This window comes from Typopeltis vanoorti, chromosome 6 (assembly GCF_054136105.1).
Source record: "Typopeltis vanoorti isolate ZY-2024b chromosome 6, IOZ_Tvanoo_1.0, whole genome shotgun sequence".
NCBI classification, from domain to species: domain Eukaryota; kingdom Metazoa; phylum Arthropoda; class Arachnida; order Uropygi; family Thelyphonidae; genus Typopeltis; species Typopeltis vanoorti.
Genome location: NC_143554.1, coordinates 4,476,570 through 4,504,497, shown reverse-complemented (window position 1 = coordinate 4,504,497; position 27,928 = coordinate 4,476,570). Strand labels below are relative to the sequence as shown.

Genomic DNA, 27,928 nt, shown 5'->3' with positions numbered 1-27,928 from the left:
AGTTAGCAACTTGTGGTGTGGCAATCTATGAAAAACCTTTGCAAAATCTAATTATGCCACTGCATATGTATTTCCCTTGTCCAATACATTCATCACCTTGTTATAGTACATAAGCAAGTTGGCAAAACACAACCTCCCTTTAACAACCCATGCTGACAAGTACAAAGAATACCACTTTTATCAACCCACTTTTGTATCATAGCTCTCATCAACTTCTCCAGTACCTTAACCACAACTCCAGGTATATAAATCTGGCCTATAATTTGTAGCCTTAACTATATCTCCACCTTTGTGAAGTGGAACAATTTAACCTTACATTAATATATTATATATGTTCTTAAGTCCCTTAAATAATGCTGTTATGAATAAAATATACACATACATCAAAATGTGTACTACAATTTAAATATCGTCTTGGTATATTTCAATGAACAACTTTTTCATCAAAAAAAGTTTTCATTGCGGATACATTATCAACATTCCGTAGAACAGAATGTTGATAATGTATCACTTTTTGATCTGGCTCCCACTGAGGAGACTTCCACAGCTTGGTGGGAGGGTGGAGGAGGAGGAGAAGCAGCATCTTTTCTATTTCTTCAAAAATCTTTCAAATATTTGTTTTGTCATTTGATCATGCAACTGTATCACACTTAAACACATATCTGAGATAAAGTACTGCATGAAATATGAAGTTCTAAGCACCAAAGTATCAAAATGAAACCAACATAGCTGTATGGAAAGGAGCAATATTCATTAAAAATAAAATAAATAATAATAAAAAAATGTGAATCTTACCCACAATGTACGATGGTATTGTGGGCAGATTAAGAATTAGATAATCATGGAACCAATAAGCGAAGTATGGTCTCAGAATGGACAGTTGAATTCATCTACAACTTAATTCTGAGCAAGTTGGAGAACTTTATTTAATGAAATTCATATCAAACAAAATCTCAGGGTTAAAAAAAAAAAAAAGAAAAAAAAAATCCCAGTTCTTGTGGGTTGCAGAACTCCCAAATACTTTGTTAATTGCACTTAATGAGCAAATTACTTTAATTCTCACTTGTGTATGCTAAATTAGAACATAACCAGGTGTTCAAATTCATGCATATTAAAAACACAGTAAACTCTCCATTCTCACTTCATGTTGAAAATCTTATATCTTGGACACCCATACTACTAGTGCATTATAGGTGAAGTGCCTTAAAAAAGAACCACATATTTAGAATACTTTATTATAATATGGAATTTATTTCATAGTCCTAAATTTCATAAATTTATAATGCTTTTTGTAAAACACATCTCCAAGCATTTTGCTACTTGAGGCACATATTTGCCTCAAGCAGTAACACATGTACAAAAACCACATGTGTATTTAACAAGTGGTGAAAGATTTGAAAAAGTGATGTATTATAAAAGACAATTCACCTGTTGTGCTCATCTAGCTTTCAAATAACCTTCTCTCACATACTGGCTATACTAGTAGAAATGTTGCTCTAATAGATATTATGACAATATCCATTTCTCATCTCTGAAAACAAACTAGAGATTTTGAAGTAATAAAATGATATTATTATTACTTTGATAATTGAAAAACACACTTTGGCTGAGTGTAAGCTCCCACAATGAGTCTAATGTCATGAAAATTTGCCATTAATAAAAGTAATGAGGGAGAAGAAAAATAAAAGGAACTGAGCAATATAATACCTAGGTGAATTTTTCTCAACTTTTTTGTGTGTGTTTTCTTTTAAAGTCGTGTAATTTATACACACAATAATCACATTTTCTTTCAGCACAAAAGCCTATTAACATCAATTTATTAATTAAAAATGATTAACATTAATGTTTTGTTCAATATATAAATTACAGCTATTTAAAATAAACTTGTGTATTCAAAATTTATTTACATCAGCACCATATATTTAGCAAATACAAAAATTTAGAGTTCTGAAAAATCTCTGTTAATGACAGGAACTTTTTGAAAGTGAACACTAGTCAGGAAATGTAAGTTGTATAAATAAATCAATTATTACTTGACAACACTTAAACATAATACATAGACACACATCACACTTTTATGATTATTTTATCTTTCTATTATGGCAGTAAAATGAGTGGCATACCTCACAGAGATAAAGTATTTTTTTATACATTTAGCTATAAAATTCAATAAGGCACTTTTAATTTTGGGTTAATACATTAATTCTTATAACAATACATTATAGAATGACTTAATTTTTAGAAATGTAAATGCATCAAAAAATAGACTCTGAAAGAAAACATATTCACAAGAGATTATTATAACCACATATTTCTACTAGATTCTGTCTTCTCACCATATTGTTCCTCCCAAGAAAGAATGAGAGAACCAAGCTGAGATTTGGTTCCTAAACTTTCTGCCCTGCTTTGGATGCAATGATTATGCAGTTCACCATTTAGATTTGGGTCACATTCTTTTAAATTAAATCTCAGTCTCAGATCTGGCTCTATTGCACGCATTACATGAACCAGTTTTGACTTTAGAAACATTTCAAATAATCCCAAATCTAAATCATAAAGTTTTGGATTCCTTAAGTCTTTGTCAGATCTAATTATAGGCACTTGTTCTTCTATTGCCTTCCTTGAAGCAAGGAAATCAAACACATAACAACTCATGTGATAATAGCTATGTATATCAAAATGACCAAAATCTTTCTTAACTTCAACAGAACTTGGCATAGTTGTATGTCTGAAAGCTACTGCAGGATGATACTGTATAAAAGGAACTGGAAAATATACTTGAGTTTTCAGGATAGTATTCATTCTTACTCTGTTTAAATATTCAGGATGTATTTCCATACCTACTTGGCATAACAGAATAACTGAATCTGGAGTAAGTTTACGAACAACCAGATCTAAAATGCTAATCTCTGATGGTATTTTTCCAAATGTTCTAATGCTAAGCCATGCAATTTTTGCACCAATAGATCTATATTTATTAGTATTTACATTAATGAGATTTTTTAGTGTTCCAAAAACATCATCCTTTTCTCCCTTGCCTGGATCATGTGGCCCATATAAAAAAACAACAAGTAAAACAGTATTGTCCTGTTTGTCTAAGCAGGATTTTGCATAATCCCCGAGGAAAGTCACAGCACCTTCACGATCTTTTAAAGTTACCACTAAAATAAGAACTATACGGATATGTTCAGTGACAAATGGCACAGGAATGATTTCAACTTGATTTAGAGGTCGAACTACTTCTAAACTCTTCAAAGAAAATGTGTTGCACTTTTCATCTTTGAATACTAAATCAAATCTATACTCCATTCCCCGGGATGGATCAAACCTCCTGTAACCATTTTTGAGGCCATGAAATGTATATTGTCCATTGTAGTTATTTTTTATCCAAGATATACATGCGTGTTTAATGTTTTCTATGTCAAGCTTCTGTGCACCTTTTAATTCAGATACAATAGTAAATTCATCTGAGAGAAAACTGTGAGAGTCATTAAAATACATCCATGGAATGACATCAAACCTGCTGTTTGGCTTAAAGGAAGGCTCTATACCAACTGGCCATGTAACATGCCTTTTATCTTCTGGAAGATGATTGTTATTATTAACTATCTTCTCTTCTACTGAACGCATCATTTCCTCATTCCTATGAAGTTCCTTATGACAAAAGTAATTATGTATCTGGAAATGCTGTTTGGCTTCATATAGTGGAAAAACTGTCATGATATCTTGGATATCTGACCAAGACAACTTCTGAAATGTTGATTTTAATGGGGAATCTCTTGAAATATGATATGCAGAATATAATCCTCCCTTAAAAAAAAGAAAAAAATATATTATATTAAACTGACTTACTGTTTTGGCATTACATTCACTCACCACTCTTGAAAACACAGAGAAAAATATTGTTTTAAAACTGTATTATAAAGATTTTACATTTACTGAAATCATAAAATAAAATCAAAACAAATTACAGCTGACTAAAGTGTAAAAAAATTATCAACAAATCCAAAGTAGACTTCATAAGGGCAAAATACGATAAGTTTTTCTGCTGTTGAACTGGCAATTGAGTTTTGGTCTCTTGCTAAGACTTTTGGCATAATATCTGTCTTTCTTTTTTTCTACCTCTTATTTCCCACTTGTACATTTTGATGGACCATTGTAACATCAGACAAAGATAAGGTAGATCTCTTGGCTGTCTTTTCCTCCAATTCTTATTTAGATGACAAGGCAAATCACCTTCTGCAAGGCTCCATCAAATCATTAGTAATCGCAATACAGATTCTGCCATTCTCATTCTACAACAGACCTCCTAGCTAATCTTTTCATCTTTGGACACAAGCCAAGTAAAGATTTGGAGAATCCATGTGGTTGCTCTGGATATTTTCAAGGCATCTGATTGTCTAGCAGTGAGGCCTTTTCAACAGGCCATCTCATGGTTTCCCTCCTGCCCTTTGTGACTGGAATGTCAGCTTTTCTCTTCTTCATTTGAGAAACTCTAGTCATTCACTACGTGTCATAGTGGGTAACTTCCTCTGATCAGATTTCTTTATTAACACTATAATACACTCACTCATCCTTTTTTCCACTTACATCAATGATCTCTCCAACTTCAAATCCCATTCATAGTTCTGCTGATCACAGGACCTGCCATTCCTCTTCTTCATTTGAGAAACTCTGTAGTAGTACATAAACAATTGAAGTGCCAAGATCTTTCTATAACCAGTCATAAACACTGATCTCCTCACAATTCTCAAGTGAAGGTGAAGAAAACTTGAATTTCAATGCAATTAAACAACAATCCTGTCAATTAATGAGCAAAAAATATTGAACTTCACTCCTTACTGTTGATAATGTTTCAATATCTTCTCAATATCAGTTTCCTCTTCTTGGACTGGCTTTCACATCCAGCTTATCCTGACATAAACATACATCAATAGCCTCCTCTAAAAAACTTGGCATTCTTCTTCTTCAATTAAAATACTACTTCACTCCTAGTCAACTCCTGACACTTTATAAATCTCAATCTTACCCATCTTCAAATATTGTTCTCACATTTGAGATGCTGCACCATAAACCTCCTTAAGAATTCTTGAATGTATGCAGAAGAGAATAATCTGCCTAAAAGGTAGCTCTCTCTCAGACTCACTCCAGTCACTTTCTCATAGAGACTCTGTTTCTGCATTAAGCTTTTATGTTTTCATGGGCATTGCTCTACTGAACTGGCCACTACCACTCCTCTGCTTTCCTCTAATCATGTAAGAACTAGAGCAGCCACTAATCAACATCCATACAAAGTCTAACTCAAAACATATTGAACCAATATTTCATCATCTTCCTTCATTCTATTTATCTCTGATCTTTGGAACAGCCTTCCCATATGTTTTTCCAAATGAGTACAACCCCAGATTTCAAGGAAGATGCTAATAGATTACTTCTTTTTCTTTAATCACTTGCCCACACATAGTACTGTAGTGTTATAGGTTTTGTAGTCACTCATGTATAGGGTCAGTAAAAAAAAAGACTATTGCAGCTTGAGAAAATTATTATTGACTTGTATGGTAAGGACAGCTAATATGCAATATGAGCATAAATTAGCTAATCAGACCAAAAAAAAATCTGAGTTCTTTCAATATATACACATCTTAAGTGAGAAATGAATTTCATCAACCAGTGTGAGACCAGTGCTGCTTATTGGAGGTCCAAGTGGCTCAAAAAAGTTCCATGCTTGGAATTTTGAGCCCCCCCCCCCTCCAAAAATAAAAAATAAAATAAAATCCTCTAGAGTAGGATTTCAAGACTATGTAAAAATAAATAAAATAATATAAATATTATAAAAAAAATTTCTTAGCCTGTCCATACCACTGATGCACTATAGTCTTATAGCCTTTTATGGGTGGGACACAAAAAAATGTGGCCAGTAAGTTTAATTATGGAAGGTTTAATTACGATATTAGTTGATAAAAATGGCAGAATGGTAAGGGAGGATATAATTTAGATATTTAACCCTTTAACTACTATGATCGAGTTAACTCGAGCGTGGAAAAAATGGTGACCTTGCTACGATCAAGTTACTCGACTAAAGTTTATTTGACTTGGATTTCTGTCCTTGTATAACATCTAAAGAGAAAAATTTGAACTGGTGCAACTAATCATATTAAGCACCTTCATAGTGCAATTGGAAGAATGACAGTACATTGCACCCTTCAATTTGAAAAGGCCTAAGTTGAATTCTCGTCGTGCCGGGAGGAATCTTTATATATGGACTTTTTCAATCGAAGGTGAGTGCCGATCTCATAAGGAGATAGCAGGGTTTTTTCTCCCAGAAACTTGGGTTTTTCATCCCGCATACAGACAAATTGGCCCTTCAGAACACACGCAATTTACAGACAAAAAATACTAGTTGTGGTGGGGAGTGGTAGATGGTGTGAATGTTGTACTTCAGATGAAGAAGATCCTGGCGATTCTACATAAATTAATATGTGTGTAATTTGCTTAATCAAGTGGACACCCCCTTGATTATGCAAATTTTATAAAATACTATTATTGCCATTTTTGTGAGTGAACAAGCATATAACAGAATGCATGATGCTTTCTGGACTTCTTACTTCAGTAAGAATTTTAAATGATTTTATTTATAATTTTTTTGCAAAATTAATTCAGCACATAGGACAATGCCAGTAGAATATAAAATCAGCAGTTAAAGGGTTAATAAATTATTCATTAAGGTTTTTCATTCTTGTAAATGCAACATCATGCAGAATTTGAGTACAAAGGGAATTTACAAGGGACTGATGGTGAGCAAGCAGAAGGTATATAAGGAATTAAGTAAATTTGATATTAAGGCAGTAGGATGCAAGACATCATTGCACGTTCGGAAGGAATAGTTCAGTGACTTAATGGTAGCCTCGATCTGCTTCTTTAACCAGTCTTGTAAAAGGGACAAAGAGTGGAAGGCAAATAAAACTGTTCCACTTCACAAATGAACAATAAGTAATTAAGGTGTTGGAGAAATATATAAGGGCTTGAATCCAGAAATGGGTTGATAACAGCAGCATTCTCTATGATAGTCGAGTATGGGTCTACTAAAGGGAGATCATATTTTAGCAATTCACTTACACATTACAAAGTGAAGCATTGAACATGGGTGGCCCTGGCTCAGTGTATAAAAGGAGATATTCATTACGCTGATTAAATTAAATTAGGAAGAGCAATGTTAGGAAGTTGTGATGTGATGTTGTTATAAGAGAATTTGAATATGTTAGAGTTTTGGGCTGAAAATTTGGTAATTAGATGGAGTAAGTTAACAGATTAGTAAGATGGATAGAAGACTGGCTGTCTGATAAGTATCAACAAGGTGTATATGGGAGTGGAAGTAGAAATGGTCCCATGCTTAACTTGACTATGAGAGTTTAATGGGGAGGCATGTAGTTTTGAAGTTTTAGATTTCAGTAGCTGTAAAGACATTCATCAAATTTCTGGTATAACGACATGAGATGAACTAATATAAAAACTTTTACTTTGAGATCTTTTCTTGTCAGATACCATTGTCTTGTTCAGATAGTGTATAGAAATTTTAAGGATAGGTACTGGGAAGAAGCACAAGGTCTTGCTGTGAGTTCCCCATTATTCTTCAGTTCTAGCTAGCTAACTTATTTATGAATCATTTGAGAAGAAAGCCACAAAGATACCAAAAACCTATAATTTGACTGCAATATATTTATATTTTCATAATCTGGCCAATCAAATAAGGATTTCAAGAACTATCTTGAATTCCTCCAGTTCTAGTATAATATGTACTCTTGAACTTGAAAATTGCACAACATTCATTACCTTTTCCACAGAGGTCTCCAAAGATAAGACTTACCTATTCAGTGTACAGAAAACCCACCAACATTACCTCAATCATACTCTTTCACTTAATGGATCCAGTTGCAATACTATCAATAAGATTTTACAAACCCCAAAGAGATTGGCTGAAGCAGAAAACAAAAATCTAGAGAATTTTGCAGTTGTCTCACTAGTGGAACAAATAGTGACTGTGGAAGACCGACTTTAGTTTCCAGGAATGAAACACAGATCACATCTGCTGAAGAAATGGAAATGCTCAGTGAGTACTTCATTAGTGTATTTCATGTAAAGGGGAGGGGGAGTCTTAAATAACAACAGGAAGCATATAAGGATTGTCAGAATGCTGACAATTCAAGAATGGGAAGTATTGAGAATATTAAGTAACTCTAATACTAATAAGGCTGTAGAACTGGATGGGACATCACCACATATATTACAGGAATATACAAAAGAGCTGACCATACCCTTTGACTTAATTGTCAAAGTGTATATCATGCATAGTGGTGAAGGTGTTAGAGAATACAAACCTGGATTGATGAAAATTAAAATCTTTTGAGATACAGCATGGGGATTTGTTACAGGGAGGTATTGCATTAGCAACCTTTGTCCATTTTATAACAGGGTGACTAATGTACTAAACAGAGGAGATGCTTATAAGTGATTTATCTGCATTTTGTGAAAGCATTTTATATAATACCATATGATAAACTACTGTTGAAATTGAGCAGGATGGGGATATCCAATATTCCACAAAATGAAGGCAATGAGTGAAATAATGGGATTCTGTCCTGAGATCACTGTTGTTTATTTTATACATGAATAACATAGCTCAGTGCAGGGCCACCCTATGGGTAAGAGGCACCTTTGCTCAAAGTTATATTTCAGCACCCTCATAAAATAGAAATTAAAATGAAATTTTAAATGAAATGCCACCCCTTCTGATCAGGGACCTTTCTGCAGGGCAAAACTTGCACATGGGTGGCCCTGGCTCAGTGTATAAAAGGAGATATTCATTACACTGATTAAATTAAATTAGGAAGAGCAATGTTAGGAAGTTGTGATGTGATGTTGTTATAAGAGAATTTGAATATGTTAGAGTTTTGGGCTGAAAAATAAGGATATTACTTAAATCATTCTAAGTGCAAAGTTATGAACTTTGACCAAAGAAGAATAAAGTTTGTCATATTACAAACAATAGTGATGTTGAAGATATAATGATAACATTTACAGGATGTATACATATGAAAAGAGATAAACAAATTAGAACAACACTTAAAATCTAACCACATGTGACAATATATGATGTTAACTGCAGGAGGATAACTCCATCTATAACTATTACAATTAAGAGAAATAAATTTTAAAAATAATTTATTAGACACAAGAATGAGAGGTATTAGTTAGGATGACTTCCCAAAATTAGAAAAGTTCAAGACAGTCATTTTTGTTAAGATTCAGTCTATGGATATAAGCTTCACTTTTTTATATAATCTTTCAAGTAAAAAATAACTTTTGTGCCGAACTTTACTTTTATTCCAATTAATTCCATGTCTAATAGATGAAGTGTGGCTGGCCAAAGCAGACTTATCAGACCCATGAAATAGAATATAATCTTAGTGTTCTAGTCGAATTTGCACTGAACAACCCATCTGCCCACAACAAGTGTGGAATTCTATAAACTCCAAGATAAAGAGTTTAGGAAGGAATTTAATCTCCAGACTAGACAGAAGGAAATTTTACATTCAGTTGATTAGCCTTTAACTTTAAGGCTCCTTAAGGATATTGACAAAAGAAAGTTAAAATAGTTTGGACACATAGAAAGGATGGAAGGAGGACTTCTCAGAATAGTAATAGAAAGTAAAGTTCCTGGAAAAAGAGGCAGGGGTAGACCATCAATGAGACCACCAAACAACAGGACTACATGGCGAGGCCTGGTGTGGAACATCATTGAGCATCGGAGCGACTATATACGGCATCTGTAGATGCCAATGTACATAGTAGTAGTAGTTGATTAGTAGAAGGCTTACGAGAAAATAACATATTTTCTCCTCTCCTTATAGAAACTTATAAGTTACTAAAGGGATTCTGTAAGATTGACACAAAAGAAAATTTTCAATACATGGGGTAGAAGGGAGAAAACAAGGGGTCACATGTGAAAGTTGTTTAAGAGTGGTTAGTATGGGTGGCAGACTAGATTCTTTACTTGGAGAGTGGTGAATGAGCAGAATGAACCTGCATTGTATGATAGGTATTGTTTTAATTGATAGTGTGGATCTCGAGCAACAAGTCTTTTGACTCCATGGAGTACCTGTATAAATAATAATATCAACCCTTTCTAAAAGTTCGGTTCTGTGGGATACCATAACTGATATTCCTTCAATTGACATTGCATAATGGAGTTGCTCTGATTATTTGTGGGAAGATATTTTGATGAGAATGTGTCCTAATAGGAGTTAACAGAGATTTTGTTGGAGATGTTCGAGGATCCCACAAACTCTTCCAAATCTTCCTGGATAAAGAAAAGCAACATTTTCTAGATTAGACATCCACTTGTTGGATGTGTAATAAGAAAAAATGGCATTTTCTGTTTCTTGTTTTTATTGTTTGTTGATGTAGCTTTGGTTTCTGTACTTGGTTGAGCTTGGTCTGCAACCAAGTACAGAAACCCACTAGCTGACTGGTCCATGTCTTCATATCTTTCTGAAGCAATCTAAGGCTACCAGGATCTCCCTCTGGATGTCTATGACTGCTATACAGTAAACATAGTGGCATGGCATTAGATACCAGTGATAGTGGACATGAAATTAGGAGAGCAAAAAAAAAGACTCAGGAGAAGTAAGGTGGATAATATAGGAAGAAAACAACACTAACAGCAGAAAAATGAATAGAGAAAGTACCATTACTGGGAGGTACCCCTCCACCATAACACATGTTCCACATGGAGGTGTATAATCATCTATTTGTCACTCACCAGTTTCATCTGCTCGATCATTTTAAAATTATCTCTCTATATTCCCTGGCCTAGAGCAAAACTCAACTAAGCATCTAAAATTCTTACTCATTCCAACCTCACATCAGCTGGCTTTACAAAGCCATTAGGAAATAGAGATAATCACTACTTCCTTTAAGCTCCACATGGAAGGGTTCCAACTAAGATCAGTAACCATTCTTTTTTTCATCCTTCCTCGCTTCCAAAAATGACTATATATCCATCACAAATAACAGACAAATGTAAGCAAAAATAATATATTTAATGATCATTATCTACTGGATTTTTTTTTTTTTTTAATATTCTTGTTCTCATAAGCATCAGTTATTCATTACTTATTGACAAGAACCTTTAAAAACAAATACACCCATAATATTTTATGCTCCAAACTCAGCCCCTTAATATTCTTAATTCTCTTTGCATTGGTTTATAAGTATAATAACTTGACTAGTCCCAATACCTTCCCACAGTTCCTCACCCTATCATTTGACTTACTGCTTCAAGTTAATCCTTGCGGTGAATAGCTATAAACCAAACTCTTCTTGACTGTTAATATATATATGCATCATCATACTTTTCATGGATTAAGGCCTACAGTGGCCTATTCTGGCCTCAGAAGTCATCATCGTTGAATCTCTTAAGAGGACATCCTGGTTTTCTTTTTCCTAATGGTTAGTAATTTAATACTTGTTTTGGTAATCTTCATATTTTCATTCTTTCAACATGTTCCATCCATTCATGTTTCTATTTTTTTTTTTTTTCTATTACTGATTCCTGGTTAGTTCTTTCATAATTTCTTCATTTCTTCTGTGATCAAAAATATAGTATAGTTTGCAGTTTTTCCTCATAAACTTCATTTCAGCTGTTAATCTTTGTCTTTTTTTTTGTTTAATTGTCCAGATTTCACTTCCATACAATAGGACTAATAGGGCTAATGTACTGTATACTTTTAATATATAAATAATATGTATGGGCGTGCGTGCGTGCGTGTGTACACACATACATACATACATATTATTTTTATTTTATTTATTTATTTTATGAAACCATTGTTTTAGACTTTTTTGATATGGTAATTCTACCTTATTGATATTTTGTTGGAGTCAAAATTTTCTGATTGCTAGACCACTAGTACATAATTATTTCCTATATTTGCATATGTTTCAACCCTAATATCCAGTATTTCTTTTGGTTTATCTGTAATTATATAACATATGATAGATTTCCTTATGTTACTTTCCGCTGATTATTATAAATGATCAGTGTTATTTATCTTAAATTCATTATCATATTCCATTTATGAGAATTTTGAAGAACATTACTACTCGGAAGTTCTTTTTTTAAAATAAAATCTATTACTTTATTTCAAGCATGAGTTTTTTTGTTTTTTTTTTGCATCCCACATGTTCTACTTACATAACAACACATGGCTGTAATTGTCTCTTTTGATGAACACATTGAACACATTTTTCAGACACTAAGTTAAGCATTTACAGATGTTGTATCCTTTGGTTTCCTACTGTTTTTTTTTCCCCTCCCCATAACAGAAAAAAATCACAGATCAAATTCTGATATTGTAAAGGGATGTACACAGAATTAAAGGGGGGAAACTGGCCAGAATTATTATCCTAAATTCATACAACTTTTTCAGACTTTCTCTATTACTTTCATTTCTAACACATGCTTTTTTTTTTTTTCTTCTCTCCCTGGCCCTGAGCATTCAACAGATAAATCTCTCCCACATTCAACTCATACAGGATCATGATATCATCATGGTTACATGAGGAGATTTACAGGCTTTTAGTTAGCTTTCTGAAAGGAATAATTATGTATTTACTATATTACAAAAATATCTGAAGTGCCAATAAATACAAATAAGGCACAAAGTCAAATGTGAATGATAAAAATGGAAAACTTATGACAATTTTGTCAACCTTCATAAATCTAAAGCCTGATTTTTTTAAGATGCTTGTTTTAGTATGTGGAAAATTGCAGGATGCAATATTTGAAGATATTTCATTTTTTAAGCCTATCAAAACTTCTACTACAGGTAATATTTTTAATATGACTGATTCATTTTTTGCCAAAAACAACCCTTGAATAGAAAAATTGTATTTCTGTATGTACTGATGGAGCAAAATCAGTGAGTGTTTATATCAAAGGACTAGCAGGTTGTATAAAACAAGTTGCACCAGAATGTAAGTTCACTCATTGTTATCTTCACTGTGAAGCACTGATACCTAAATTTCTCCATGATGATTTAAAAAGAGTTCTGGATGTAAGTGTACAAATGGTTAATTTCATCAAAACTCGACCACTGAAGTCTCGACATTTTTCAATTATCTGTGAAGAAATGGGTATCCTGCATAAGAGATTGCTGCTTCACACAGAAGTACGTTGGACGTCACGAGGAAATGTTCTTGCCATTTATTTGTATGGACCAAGAATTTCAACTTTCTTTTAGACTACAAGACTTAGAATGGCTTCTATGGTTAGTATATTTAGCTGATATTTTTGAAAAAATAAATATTTGAAACTTATCATTGCAAGGAGACAACCCTGATGTGTTCTATGCTGAGAAGAAAACAGAGGCCATGGTAAAAAAATTTATCTCTGAGAAAATGGAATTAAAAAAGAACAGCTGACCAATTTCAGTGACTAGATTAATTTCTTAAAGAAAATGAGCAAATGATTGCAGATTTTGAAGACATCAGAGAACAAATAATTGTTTGCTTAAGCACTTTTAAAACTCTTATAAGGCTGTATTTTATACCCCCTGAAAAAATGCAAGATTGGATTCAAGACCCCCTTCACATTTAATTTGGAAAAATGTAAGCTTCCATTGTCCAATAAAGAAGAGTTGATTGAGATATCTTGTAACAATAGTTTATTTATTATTTGTGTATATATTTATTATTTATTATTATTTGACACCTCCAGGGAGTCCAAAGACTCATCGAGGGAGAGTGTGCTAACAGCATCGAACGATTGACCCCTTCCAACTACTAACTGCGCTTAAACTTGCTTACCTTTTTGCATGAGCCATTAGTAGCAGAGGCTCTACCAATTGACCAAACTTTGCTTTAAAAAGCATTCATTCCAAAAAGCCATTGATTAGTATTTGGATTGGAATGGAGAAGGAATATCTGACTTTGTCAAAAATTGCAACCAAATATTTCTTACCTTTCACAACAACTTGTTTATGTGAAACTGGTTTTTCATCTTTAAAAAATAAATATAGGAACAGGCTGGATGTTGATGATGATTTGTGACTCTATCTTAGCAAGATAACCCCAACTACTGATAAACTGTGCAAGCATAAACAAGTGCAACCATCTCACTGTTTACCCAGTAAAAATGTTTATAATTTTATAAGATTTATTAAACTGTTTATGTCACTCTTTGTGTGTATTGATATATGTAATTTATGAATACAAAATTTAATGTCCGTATATATGTTTTATTTTATTCCCATTGTTATACTATAACTAGAGTTTTATCTATCTATACAAGGGGTATGCCAGTTACCACATTTCCAGGGGGGAGTTACATGAAACATAAAGTGTTCAGATTTATTATTATTCATGACACCTCCAAGGAGTCTGTCGACTCATCACGGGAGGACACCTATTGTACAACTCTCTGTATTCACCCAACGAACCACTACTACCAATCATCTACATCACCGCCATCTACTGCCCACCACAACTAGTATTTTTTGTCTGTAAATTGTGTGTATTCTGAAGGGCCAGTTTGTCTGTATGTGAGATGAAAAACCCGAGTTTCCGGGAGAAAAAACCTGCTACCTCCATATGAGATCGGCTAACTCACCTTCAACTGAAAAAGTGAATTTAAGCCTTTTCCAGTTGAATGTTGAGAATCACTGCTCTAGGCAATAAAAATGGAGCAATAAAAGAAAAAAAAATCACCAATATAATTAAAACAGCAGATGCTTTGTTTTTGGGGTTTAATGGTACAAGAAGATGTATAATCATATACCACAACACATGTAATAAAGAAACAGCATACAAGGTGTGGCTATTAAATAACAAAACTGGTTGAAAAAATGTGGTTTATTATTACAATTGTACAACTTAATTGTTATACTTTTCAACATACTCCCCCCCCCCCCTCCTCTATCTATACACCGTTGCGTACGAATTTTCCATTGTTGGAAGCAATACTGCCGTTTTCTCCTTTACCTTGACCACTGAAAATGGGTGCCCTTCAATGTGGATTTCAACTTTGGAAAAAGGTAAAAGTTGCATGGATCTAAGTCCGGTGAGTAAGGTGGATAGTACAACACTGGGATCTTCTTATCAGCCAGATACTGCTTTACAGACAGTACACCGTGGGCTGGAGCACAGTCCTAATGGAGAATCTAAGCGTTGTTCTTCCACAGATCAGTTAACTGTTGGTTAAGTGTCTGACCCTCCGGTACCCATTCAACCATTAACATGCCACTGATATCAAAAAAAGATCACCATTGCCTTCAGTCATCTTCAATGTTTTCTCAACCTTCAGCAAAGCATTTGTGCCATTCGAACTTCATTCATGTCACATTATTACTGTACACCTCCTGCAACAGTTTCAAACACTCAGTCAGCAATTTCTTCAATTTCATAAGGAATTTGAGATTAATGTGCTGCTTCAATTTAATGAGAAAACAGCAGTACTACTGAAGCAGATAACACTTGATGACTTCCAACAATGGAAAATTTGTATGCAATGGTGTATAGATAGCAGAGGGGAGTATGTTGAAGGGGATAACAATTAAGTTGTACAATTGTAATAATAAACCACATTTTTGCAGCCAGTCTCGCTATTTAATATAGGTCTATATATAGGTCTAAAAACTATTGCTGGCCTGGTTGGCCGAGAGGTTAGTAATCCACTCTTGAACCAAAAGACTGCAGATTCGAATCTTGCCATGGGCAATGCTTGTGATTGTCTGTGAAAATACTAGTAGTGACAGTAGATGGCATTGGTGTAAATGATGTGATTGGTAGATGATGGGTGAATGAGGTTGAGTGCTGACGAAGGAAAGCTGTAGAGCAGATGCCCTCCCTTCATGAGTCGTGAACTCCACTAGAGGTATCAAGCAATAATAATAATAATAATATATATAAATCAAAATAACAATAATCATAAATGAAACATTTCTTAAAATTATACTAGATAATAAATAAGTAAAACAGCATAAAATTCCGAGTAGAAAAACAAATGTAAAAGATGGGTATAACACAGAAGTAAAAAATATAAAAAAGTACTGAAATTAATAAAACATACATATAAACAGATTTTTAAAAACATTCATAATAAATTAAATTAATAAGTATATAATTTATGTGAGATGTTAAGATTAATACTTTGTAAAAATTTAAAAACCAGGGGTGACAGTCGATAAATCTGATAAAATCTGCTTGAGTGCATAAGGGTTCAGACAGATTATAAAAGTGGCTAAAATAATGACTGCACTTGTTGGCAAATGAAGGCAGTTGATTAAAATATGAGTGATGGATAGTCCAGTGTCACAAAACTCACATGTAGGCATGTCATCATTCCTCAATAGCAAGGAGTGCATAATATAGCTATGACCTATGTGGAGCTGAGCAAGAACAAAACCTCCTCTGTTCAAATTTTGTACAGGCTAGACTGCCATAATTTAATTTCAGGCTTAAATTGATAGAGCTTATTATAGTCTCTCTGTTCCAAGAAAACACCACTGGGATAGAAGATGTATATGATAAACTGCAGATAATTTGTGTATGACACAGGTGGATGTTTGAAAAATGAGCTGAACCAGCTACAGCCTCATTTCCCTCAATCCCAACATGGGTTGGAATCCAACAAAAACATACATCAAAGAGTTGCTTCCATAACTGAAAGAGGTGGTGCTGGATTCTTAAGAGCACTGGATGTTTAGGAGCTCTAGACTTCTTATTGCCTGAAGAGAACTTTGTGAGTCTGAATATATTATGCACCTTTGGCAGCGATGCAACCTGATTCGTTTTAGTATAAGCTTTATCACACACAGCTCAGAAATAAAGTGGTCCAGAAAGATGGCAAAAGATGCCACTATTCTATTCCGTCAGCCATATGGCTGGTGGAGGTAGCTATATGCTACCATACTAGGAAAATGATTACGAGCAAGGTCGTTTCCTGTTGCCTTCCTTGCCGTACTATATCCTATGACTGTATCCTGTAAGTTCACGTGGCCAGTTTGCCTGCTTGCGGGATGAAAAACCCCAGATAAACTGGTGGGGAAAAACCCTGCTGTCCACGCCCAAGACTGGCTAACTTGGCTATGGCTGAGGAAGATCCTTAAGCTCCTCACGTTGCCGATGGGAATTGAACCTAGGACACTCCTTCCTCAGGCATATGGTTGCAAAGCACAAAGCCACTAGGCTAACTATGCGGACAGGATCCCACTGTGGTCCTCTGATTTTGAGCCATCTATGCAGATAGCTACAAAATCACAGTATTCAGTTCTATGAGCTTTGAGCTGCAGGTAGATGACAGAAAGATGAATAATTTCAGTGACCTGCTGAAAGAAAAACTACATCTACAGCAATTTCTACAGCTTTTATCTGCAAACCAAAGAATTTTATGACAGTTTGTCGAGTGTTAAAAAGATTCTCCCATTGTGCATGAAAGATAGTTGGCCATGTGATGTGGTCTAGCAGATTTCATTTTTGTGTAACAGGAACAGCTGTTAGTGTCAAGTGATGCATCAAGTGATGATTTTGTATGTCACGTATTCCTAGTCTATTAGGAATACGTGACATACAAAATGCTCCAGTTGTAATTCTGATGACTTGATAGTGAATAGGTTCCAACCACTGCAGTGTAATTTCCCTGGCAGAAGCATACACTTGGGACCTGTAGTCAAGGTTTGATTTTATTAATGCCCTGTACAAACAAAGCAAAGAACATCTATCAGCATTCCCAGCAGGTGGAAATGGGATGCACAGAATGTTCATTGCTTTATGGCACTTGTCATCAACTACCATCATCATCTACACTAACGCCATCTATACTCACCACCACTAGTGTCTGTGAAAATACTAGTGGTGGTGGGCGTAGATGGTGTTAGTGTAGATGATGATGGTAGTTGATACATTGTGTGGTGGAGACAGAGAGCTGTAGAGTAGGTGCCCTCCCTCGATGGGTCTTTGGACTCCCTGGAGGGATCACGTAATAATAATAATTATCTTGTAACTGACATGTGGAGGGGGAAGTGAGTTTGCCATCAAATATCAGTCCTCAAGAACTTAGATTCTGGTGCAACTGCCAGCTAACGCCTTTTTATTCCCATATACGGGGAGTAGGCGAGGCCATTTGCCCTATCTAACTTTTGGAGACTGAGTGAGCAGTTCAATCTCCACTGGTACCAATCAGAGATGGATGGCCCAAGGCTATCACTAATTAAGCGGTACTCAGTGAAGAGAGACGGCTCAAATGTGCCACCATCTCGTGGTCCCTAACCCTAACACAATATATTTAATGTCTGAAATAATGTGGGTTCTACGGTCGATTTTCTTGAGTTTACAGGACGAAAAACCCGAGTTTCCGGGAGGAAAAACCTGCTTGCCCGTGCCAGAGATCGACTAACTCAGGAACCGGTCGAAAAAAGGCTTAGAAAAATTTCCTCTAGTGGCCGAGACTCGAAACCAAGTCTTCCTTCGTACGGCCAAGCGCCGTGGTTGGCAAACGCCACATCCACTGAGCTACACAGGCTCTGGTGCAACTGGGATTAGTGATTGCTCTAGTCAAAGTTCTGGGTCAGCATGAAGACTCACGTTTGTGGCAAATATGAACACAAACCGTCTTCTGCTGTGAAAATCTGAACCCATTTGAAAGCATTCATTTTGAGAGATGGTCAATAGCTTGCTGCAACTTCCTTTCTATAACTCTCATGTTACATAAATGACAGAAGATGATAAAGTAAGTCACCCACATATAGAGCATTACTTACCGTTGAAAGTTGTTCTGTTATCAAGTTGACAATGATTGTAAAAAGTCAGCACTTAACAATCTACAGAATCTTGTAGGACTTCCTCCTCTGTGTTATAAGATCAGAAGAGGGCAGTTCCAACTTAGAAGATTCGCTGTAGAAAGTTTTTTCACTTGGTTATAAATTAAATTAAAAAACTAAGAAATTATATTCTTGTTTAATTCTTTACCAAAGAGTAAGCAAACAAAGTTTGCACGTGAAGTTTCTTTATGACTAAGCTACTTTATATATATATATATATATATATATATATATAGAAGTTATGTGACTTATACACTAGTGGCCAAAATTGTGAAAATATTTTGGAAAAAGTATATTTTAGAGGTTTGATGGCTCATAACACCACTTTTTTTTTAGTGTAATACCATAAAATTATATATCGATGGAAAGATAATTTAATCAAGAATGTAATGCAATAACTTTTATGAAGGATTTTTTTATTAGAACAGCAGTTATAAAGAAGAAAAGTGAAACACATAGAAAAAATGAGATATACAAAAATTCTCACAATGTGAGTTAATACTTAGTTGGGTAACCTTTAGTGTTAATTACGGCCTTACAATGCCTTCCCATGGAGTGAACCAAGTTTTTTAGTTTTGCAGCTGCTATATGTGAAATCAAAATTGAATTATTGCTTCTATTAATTGGGTTTTATTGGTGGGTTGCTTCTGACTAACATGTTTCTTTAGTCGGCTCCATAGATTTTCGATTGGGTTAAGGTCTGGGCTATTCCCAGTCCATTCCAGCAGTGGAATATGATTATCTTGAAACCACTTTTTGCACGCAGCAGCAACATGACATGGAGCTGAATCCTGTGGGTGTTTCATGGTAGGTGTAATGCAATCAGGATGCAAATCTCCTCTGATTCTTCTCCTTACGTATTTTATGCCATCACTACCAAAGAGGGAGATTTTGGTCTCATCACTCCAAATAACACTGTCCCATTGTTCCGCTGTCCAGTTAACATGGGTTTTAGCCCAGTTTAATCTTTTCAATCTTTGTTTGAGAGATAAAAATGGCTTTTTTCATGGAATTCTAGCATTTAGACCAAATTCCTGCAGTCTGCGCCGAACAGTCCTTGCACTCAACTTCACACTGTATTGCACCATTTCATCTTGTATACACCCAGATGATTTTCTTCTGTCACGTAGGCACAATCTCTCAATTCTTCTATCATCACTTGCTGTTGTGCACCTTTTCCTGCCTTTACCAGTCTGGTTTTGTAGTGACTGAGTCTCCTTATACCTCTTCAAAAATTTAGAAATGCCACCTTTGGTTAAGTTTCCACAAATTTTTCTTCTAATTTCTTCATAACTGTAGCCTTCTTCACTTAATAGTACTACTTTACATCGCTTTCTGGGTGACCAGTCAACTCTATGCACCATTTCTTTAATTTTATTATGTTTTACAAGCTCACTAAATGAAAGAACACAAAAAAAAAAAAAAAAAAAAAAAAAAAACTCAACTCGATAGCAATCACATAACACACTGACAAATGTCCTCCTCTCAGCCCCAATACATGACATCAATAGCTGAATCCTACTGTGACCTTATTGGCTCGTTGCCAAAACAAGATGACACCTGATTGGCTCTCTAATCACTCATGCTCATTGGCTACATTAAAACGAAGGAAAGTTACTTCATATCAACCTAAGAAAGTTGTGCTTTTTTCTGGTTATTTGGCTATAACTTTTCATAGAATACAGATAATCGAACAAACTTTGTTGCATTACATTCTTGATTAAATTATCTTTCCATTGATGTATAATTTTATGGTATTAATCCCAAAAAAAAAAAAAGTAGTGTTATGAGCAATCAAACCTCAAAAATACGCTTTTTCCAAAAGGTTTCTACAATTTTGGCTGCTAGTGAATATATAAGGCTTCACATTAATTGCTTTAATCCCATAATGCAAAGCACACATCCTTTCAAGTGTGTATAATTATTATTTTATGGCATCTCTATGGAGTTTGGAGACTCATCATGGGAGAAAAATTAACCATTATACACACAAATTCTATCATATCTCTCCTTGAATCCATTCACTGTCAGGGATCTCAACCAATTCTGGCAATCGATTCCATTCATTCACCACTCTCCATGCAAAAAATCTGGTCCTCACACCCCCCTGCTAACCACACTCTTACACAACTTCCACAGATGGTGCCTAGTTCTCTGACTATTTGTCATATATTGAAAATTATCACTTGCATCAGGTTTATAAAACCCCTTTAATATCTTAAGTGTCTATCATGTCCCTTCTTTTCTGCCTATCAACTAAACTTTATAACCTACAAATCTTCATAGAGAGTATTTCAGAGACCTGTCACCATCTTGGTCACTTGTCTCTATCTTTACTTGTTCGTGTGTTTTTCAACATCCAAGTAATCCTTTTAGCTATTTTACCATTTTGCAATACGTCCTCCGAACTTCAACTCTTTGTCCACCATTATTCCCAAGTCTCATCAATTTCCTGCAATCCGATATCATTAATATGATACACTATATGCAATCTTTTCAATCTAAAGTGCATAATCTTATATTGTGCAACATTAAATGACAATCATTATACTTTGCCCACAATGGCAACTTATTTAAATCATTCTGCAGAAGATTTACACGACCTTTATCAACTATTGCTCTCTCCAGTTTTGCATCATCAGCAAACAATTGAATATCCCTCTTAAACCTTTCCCTATGTCACTGATATACAAATTAAAGACATACGGAAAGATTTAAGAGGGATATTCAGTTACTGAAAAAGATAGATATTCAGTATACTGAATCTGAGATACTCCACTACTCACCATCATTCTCCTAGATTCTACTCCACCATATACTACTCTCTGATGTCTGTCTGTCTGTCTCTCCCCCCCCCCATCCATGCTACTAGCCTCATATCCATTTCCATTTGCTTCAGCTTTTGTAATAGTTTTCCATGTGGTATTCCGTCAAATGCCTTGGCAAAGTCGTGCAGTATCAAGGTGTAGCCATTGCCTTTATCCAATTCTGTTGTCACTTTATTATAAAATGTGAATAAGTTACTAAAACAGGACATATCCTTTAAAAAGCCATGGTGCCCACTATATCACATCCCTATCCACCCTCTGTTGTATTTTACCTTTCACCAACTTTTCCGATACTTAAACGCACCTGATATGTGAAATAGTCTGTAGTTTGCTACCTCTGTCTTGGAGCTACCTTTATGGTGTGGTGCTATCTTATCCTTTTCCCATAATTCATAGCATTATGGGAAGAGCCACTACACAGACCAGACTGGTTTTTAGCTTTACTGGGGCCTCATCAGTGGGAACAAGCCCCAGAGGAGATATCAAGTTTGAAGTAATAATGCAGAAGTCATATTTCCCGATATACAAGTAGTGAAAGAGTGTAACATCTTATTATTAGAATACTCTGGGTTAGAGTTGGTTGCAGTTCCGGAGTATTTTAATAACAAGGTGTTATACCTTGTGGCTAGACAAAGCATAAGAACAAAAAGGTCCGGTACCATCAATGGGAGGCCCCCTCCACCATGAACAGGTGCCTCACATGGAGGGATACAGTAGCAGCAATCCTAGACTTCTGCATGCTGTTGCCTTGTTCTCTGGGAAATACAGCTCACTCTGCAACTCCTCAACTCCTGTAATAAGGCTACCAACTGACAATCACTCCAAATCATTTTTAATTCCTCCTTAACAGTTTCTCATTCAATATTCTATCAAACACCATTGCAAAAAAATAGAAAAATCAATGTCTTAGCTGTTCTGTTTAAATACAACCATTATCCTATTATGAAATGTAACCAGATTATCAAAGTAAAAACTTTGATTAACAAACCAATGTTGCTGTTGCTGATGTGCTCTTGAATGATTCCTATTCATATCAATCCAGTTGTTCTATCAACTGATACATCAATAGATGCTGCTTTACTGAACTAGCATCTATCATTTCTCTGCTTAACATTAACTCTATTAAAACATTTAACAGCAACTGCCCAACATCCATTTATAATCCAATCTCAAACATACCAAATTTGCTTTGCTTCTTTTTTTTCCCCATTCCATCTGCTGCTATTCATTGGTGCAACTTTCCTAACAGTGTTCTTGAACACATCACAACCTCCATCATTTGAAGAAAAATGATCAACAAGTTCCTTCTCCCTTAACTTGCATACACATCCAGCATGCTATTGATTTTGCAACCTTTTGTGTGGGTGTATGTGTGTGTTGGGGGGGGGGGGACTGATATATATATATATATATATATATATATATATATACACACACACACACACACACACACACATATTAAAGTAGTAATTTTTTAGAATTAATTCCACATATCTTCTAAAAGCATCATGAACCAACTGGAAGAAGTAGTATCTTGAACTTAATAACATCAGTGAAATCAAGAACAGACCATTTCAACTATCTAAGGCCAGTATGCAGAAGTAATAATTTAAATTTGATACAAGAACTAAAACTGAGGGAGAAGGCAGTGTTAAGAATGCAAAAAGGTTGACATTTTAAGAAATCTTAAAAGCATAAACAGGGAATCAAGATTTAAAAGGAACAAGGAACACATTTAAGAATATTTTGATAGTAAAAATATTTAAATAGTACATAGAAGGTACTGCAAGAAAGTAATGAGAAAGAAAAATATGCAGTATGAGAAACTGCTACAGACTCAGTGACTTATGATCTTGGCAATCATGACCATAATAAGTTAAGATTACATTGCTTTGCATGATGTTTTGTATGTTGTGCACCATCAGAAACCCAACAATGTAGCCATGTGACATCTACATAAAGATGAGCTAAAAACCCAAATGAAGCACATGAAATATTACAATGCTTATAAGGATGAAGCTTATGGAGCATAAGCATTATGATAGTTTGAAATTCTCCAGAAGGAAGAGGATGTAAGATAATTCTCAAAATGGACGATCTCTGCACAAATTATTTGCAAGAGCCCACTGATTGATACTTGTATCACACTTTGTGTGAACATGTTTTTTTTTTTTCTGAGTGATTTTTGCATGATCTGAGTTTTTCTTAGAAAACATGATGACTGGATCTCTGAACAGGTTTTGTACAAACAGTTAAAACCATGGTTTTCAATAAAACCATGGTTTCTCTGTTCAATAAAAAACAGAGACAGAACAATCTGCTCGAACCATAACAGCCTCTTCACTGAAATCAATCACCTTCAGGACATACTTTTAGTCAATGGCTTCCCCCTTAACAAAATCAAAAAAGCTCTCTCCCCATCCACCCAACAAAATCTCTCTCCCCCAAAATTCAGAACACAAAAATCCATTGCCATTTCCACATCTGATGCACCTCAGATAAAGTGCATGCATTCTTAAACAGTATAACAGAGACATCCTTCAGGCATTGCCAAAAATTATGTTACCCTTATTCACTTACCTACGGATCTTCTCCACCAGGTAAACCTGAAGTCGTGAAGTTACTTCATGTGCAAATTTTGTTTGCCTACACTTGGAAAAAGGATGAGAACAATAATATAATTTCTTGATATCTTTAACTTATAGTAAACTTTCACCAACTAGCTCTAATCCAGAGTATTTCAGTAATAAGGTGTGACACCTTCTGACTTGTATATGGAACTATATGACTTCTACATTACTTCAGCCTTGGTATCTGGACCAGCATTGATTAATACCCTTGGAGGGTAATGGATGGCAATGCTGTAGCCAGTGAAGTTCTGAGGCTCGGCTATTGCTGTTATCCTCCTGCCATGATCAGAGCTTTATATAGCTCAATAACACCGTATCCTTACACTGTCCTCTACAGATAACGGGGAAGATGAAAAGCATTATTGCTTCACCCCTTTAAGCCAGTCCTTATAAGGACCTTGGTATCTCTTCTGGGTCTGACTCCCACTGATGAAGCCTCAATAAAGGTCAAAACCAGTCTGGGTAGTAACCCTTCACATCTCCTTGGGGCATTATACATGTCCCCAAGGAGATGTGCTTTGCATTATGGGATACTAAGGCAAGTGATGTGAATCATTAGCCTTTATATAAAAAAAAAACAGCCTGGTCATGAAGTTACTTCATGCACAAATTTTGTTTGCTTACACTTGGATAAAGGATGAAACGAAGAATATAATTTCTTGCTTTAATTTATAGTATAAACCAAGTAAAAAAACTTTCAACAGAATTTTACATAATTTGTCAAGACCTGTTAATGATAAAGATGGTTTGGAAAGTAATGTCATAATGTTAAAGTGTTTGGCCATGATGCTAAATTGATAAAAGTGATTTTCTGAAAATGAAATTCCTGCAGGATGATTTGAATGGAGCAGTACTACAGACAAACAGTGTCATGTTTAGGCTTAAACACTGGGTAGAACTCATGTTAGAAACTTAAAGTAAAAACAACGCTTGAAAAGGATTTAAACACAACGTTTAATTCTTCAATATTTCATCTCAGTAGCATCTTCAAAAAGTGCAACGTAAATTGTAACATACCCATACAAAGGCAACAGAATACAAGTCTAGTTTGGTAAACTGACTGGAGATATAATGGAAATGTGCAAGTTAGTCAGGATACAAAGATTTTTCGATTCATTGTAGGTGGAGAGAAAAGTCATCTCAATATCTTAAGGTTGTGGCCAACAAACAGGTGAGGTTTCACAATGGCATGGGATGAATAAGTGGAATAAGTTTCTAATGGAAGTAGTTTTTTTTTAATCAATGTCTCTGTTTATTTCAAGGGGCTAGAGGTCTGATAATGTTTCATATATTTTAAGTGTTTTCTGAGTTTAGAAGAGTCCCTGAATGAACCCTTGAGATCCTTGGAGGTGCCCAATGAATAATAATATTATAATTATATAAATCTATGCAGCCGCTTTATTAACTTATAAAGCGGCTGCATAGATTTATATATTTATAAAATTTTTAGACTACTGCAGGAGCATTTTAAGAAAGTAACTCACAATTTACACTACTTTAAATAAAATACAAAATCAATTTCTTTATAATGTAGCTTCTGCCAAGAGATCATTTGCTGTCAAGTTTTTATACAAATCTCATATAAAAAGAATGTCATGAAAAGGTTTTGCAGATTTATGAAATGCTAATTATAAGAGTAGATTGAAGATTTGTGAATTACAAAGTTCGGATAATAAGCAAAAAGAGGGAATATAACATAAACATATGTCACTAAAGGTTTTTTTTTTTTAGAATAAATGCAGTTGAAATATTTGATACATGAGAGGAAGGAAAAGTATGAGGAATCATCCCTGGATGTTGTACATCAATGTAATAAAAAAGGATCACAAGGACTTGATTTTTTGTTGGATAGTAGTGAACAAGTGGATGTCAATGGCAATCATGAGTGATTTGATGAATGATTTAGGGAGAGAAGCAATGCATATTATATGAATAATGGTTAGTTAGTGTAGGTCTCCTGCAATGAGTCTTCAGACTCCATAGAATTGCCCAAATAATAACTTAACTTTTTTAAAACTCAAAACTTCATTACTGATATTATATTTGCTTGAATTGTAGGTTTATATAAATACTATAAGACAGGAGTAGAAATAAATGTGACATTAAAAAGCATTTTTTTAAAAAATACCTGAACCTGTGTTCCACAAGGAAGATTTGTTGAATGTAAAATGCACCGACCAAAATTTTCACTATCATTCTCAGAAAATGCATGCTGCACACACCAGTCAATAGTTTCTGCTGACTTCTTAAGAACATAATTGCTAAGAAGTATTCCTGCTTCAATGTTGCAATACGAAGAATCTGATGTCATTTTTTGACCAAGATGGATATGCTGACTAACACTAATATTGCTTACAAAACTGTATAGTTTAGCTCCCCTAATATATGTTGAATCTCTCGCGATAAAGAAAAAATCGTAATCGTTTATAAAATTGTTTGAAATGTATTGTAACATATGAAAAGGCACAAGGATTGATCTTTCATCAGTGAATCCAACAACTGATGACAGTGCTGTGTTCAACTTATCGGGATTCTTGCCTTCTAGGAAAAACACAAGTTTCTTTACATGGCTTGTCAAAGTCTTGTTAAGTGCTGATCCCAATGTTCCAACGGTAGACGAGTTGCTTATAACACCAACAAACAATTTTTCTTTAATATTCAATTCAGTTGTGTAATAACGGGGTCTTATGAGCTGTAACTTCTCTCCTCGTGCATGATTTTTCTTGGGTTTAGCATGAAGGTTTAAAATCGGCTCGTAATCATCGTTATAAGTGTCATTTGATAAATGATCATTCATTTCTTTTTGAATGTACCACGAGCAATGTTCTTCAAGGAGTGGCATGACAATTAATGACAGGGCTATGCCAAGACTAATTCCAATAAAGAAAGGGGTCTGATGAAAAAAACACAAGTACGCCTTTCCAGCTACTTTCATTGGTAAACATATATAACTTTGCTAAAAAGTAATCAGAAAGGAAACTAGATAGCAAGATATTAAAAACAACAAAAAATAAGACGACCATTCCACCAGATCAAACTCTACAGCACGCTAATCATAACATGGCACAAAATCTCGGTGATTAGCAGGTGCCAAAATCTTATCTAGTTTCTGTAAAATAGACTCGCGAATTTTACGATAAAATTATCACTCTGAGTTCATTTTTCTGACACATTTACAAATTACCTGCAACTAACATCATAAGCATCATGATTCTTCTCGTACCGCCTCGACAAGAGGAATCAAGGAACGCAGAGCGATCAACTTTTCTTTTACTACCACACGTTTCTAGGCGTTGAAATTTTAAGCAAATAGTTTTTAAAAAAAATTGCATTTGAAAAAAAAAAAAAAAAAAAATGAATGGCGAAATCAACTTCGGTTTTATATAAGTGTGTGATTATGCTAGTGTTAAGCTTTTAATAACCAACAGATCTGAAACCAAACCACCTGATTTATATATATATAAATTGTTGTATGTGTATGTATTGAGTGTATGTATGTATGTATGTGTGTGAAGTATTTTAATAATACACGAGGAGTCTGATATATCATTGGACAAGCAAAGTGAATCATATTAGCAATAATTAAGTAAATAAG

At 34.7% G+C, this 27,928-nt stretch overlaps 1 protein-coding gene across 1 annotated transcript; it reads right to left on the bottom strand.

The window, feature by feature from the left end:
- Positions 1–1,788: 1,788 nt before the first annotated feature.
- On the bottom strand, positions 1,789–27,594 carry Chpf (Chondroitin polymerizing factor). The gene is made up of 2 exons (XM_090394653.1): positions 26,462–27,594; positions 1,789–3,810 (listed from the first exon to the last, which is right to left on the bottom strand). The coding sequence occupies exons 1-2, from the start codon at positions 27,266–27,268 to the stop codon at positions 2,299–2,301; spliced, it is 2,319 nt and encodes a 772-aa protein (XP_090250779.1). The 5' UTR covers positions 27,269–27,594; the 3' UTR covers positions 1,789–2,298.
- Between the last annotated feature and the right edge of the window lie 334 nt (positions 27,595–27,928).

What these genes read in the sequence shown, in the direction of transcription:
- Chpf (XM_090394653.1), bottom strand. Translation starts at nt 27,268, where the DNA reads ATGAAAGTAGCTGGAAAGGCGTACTTGTGTTTTTTTCATCAGACCCCT. An exon ending in CTTGTGGAACACAGGTTCAG is followed by an intron (nt 3,811 to 26,461) that starts GTATTTTTTAAA and finishes CTTTTTTTTAAG; the next exon opens with GGAGGATTATATTCTGCATA.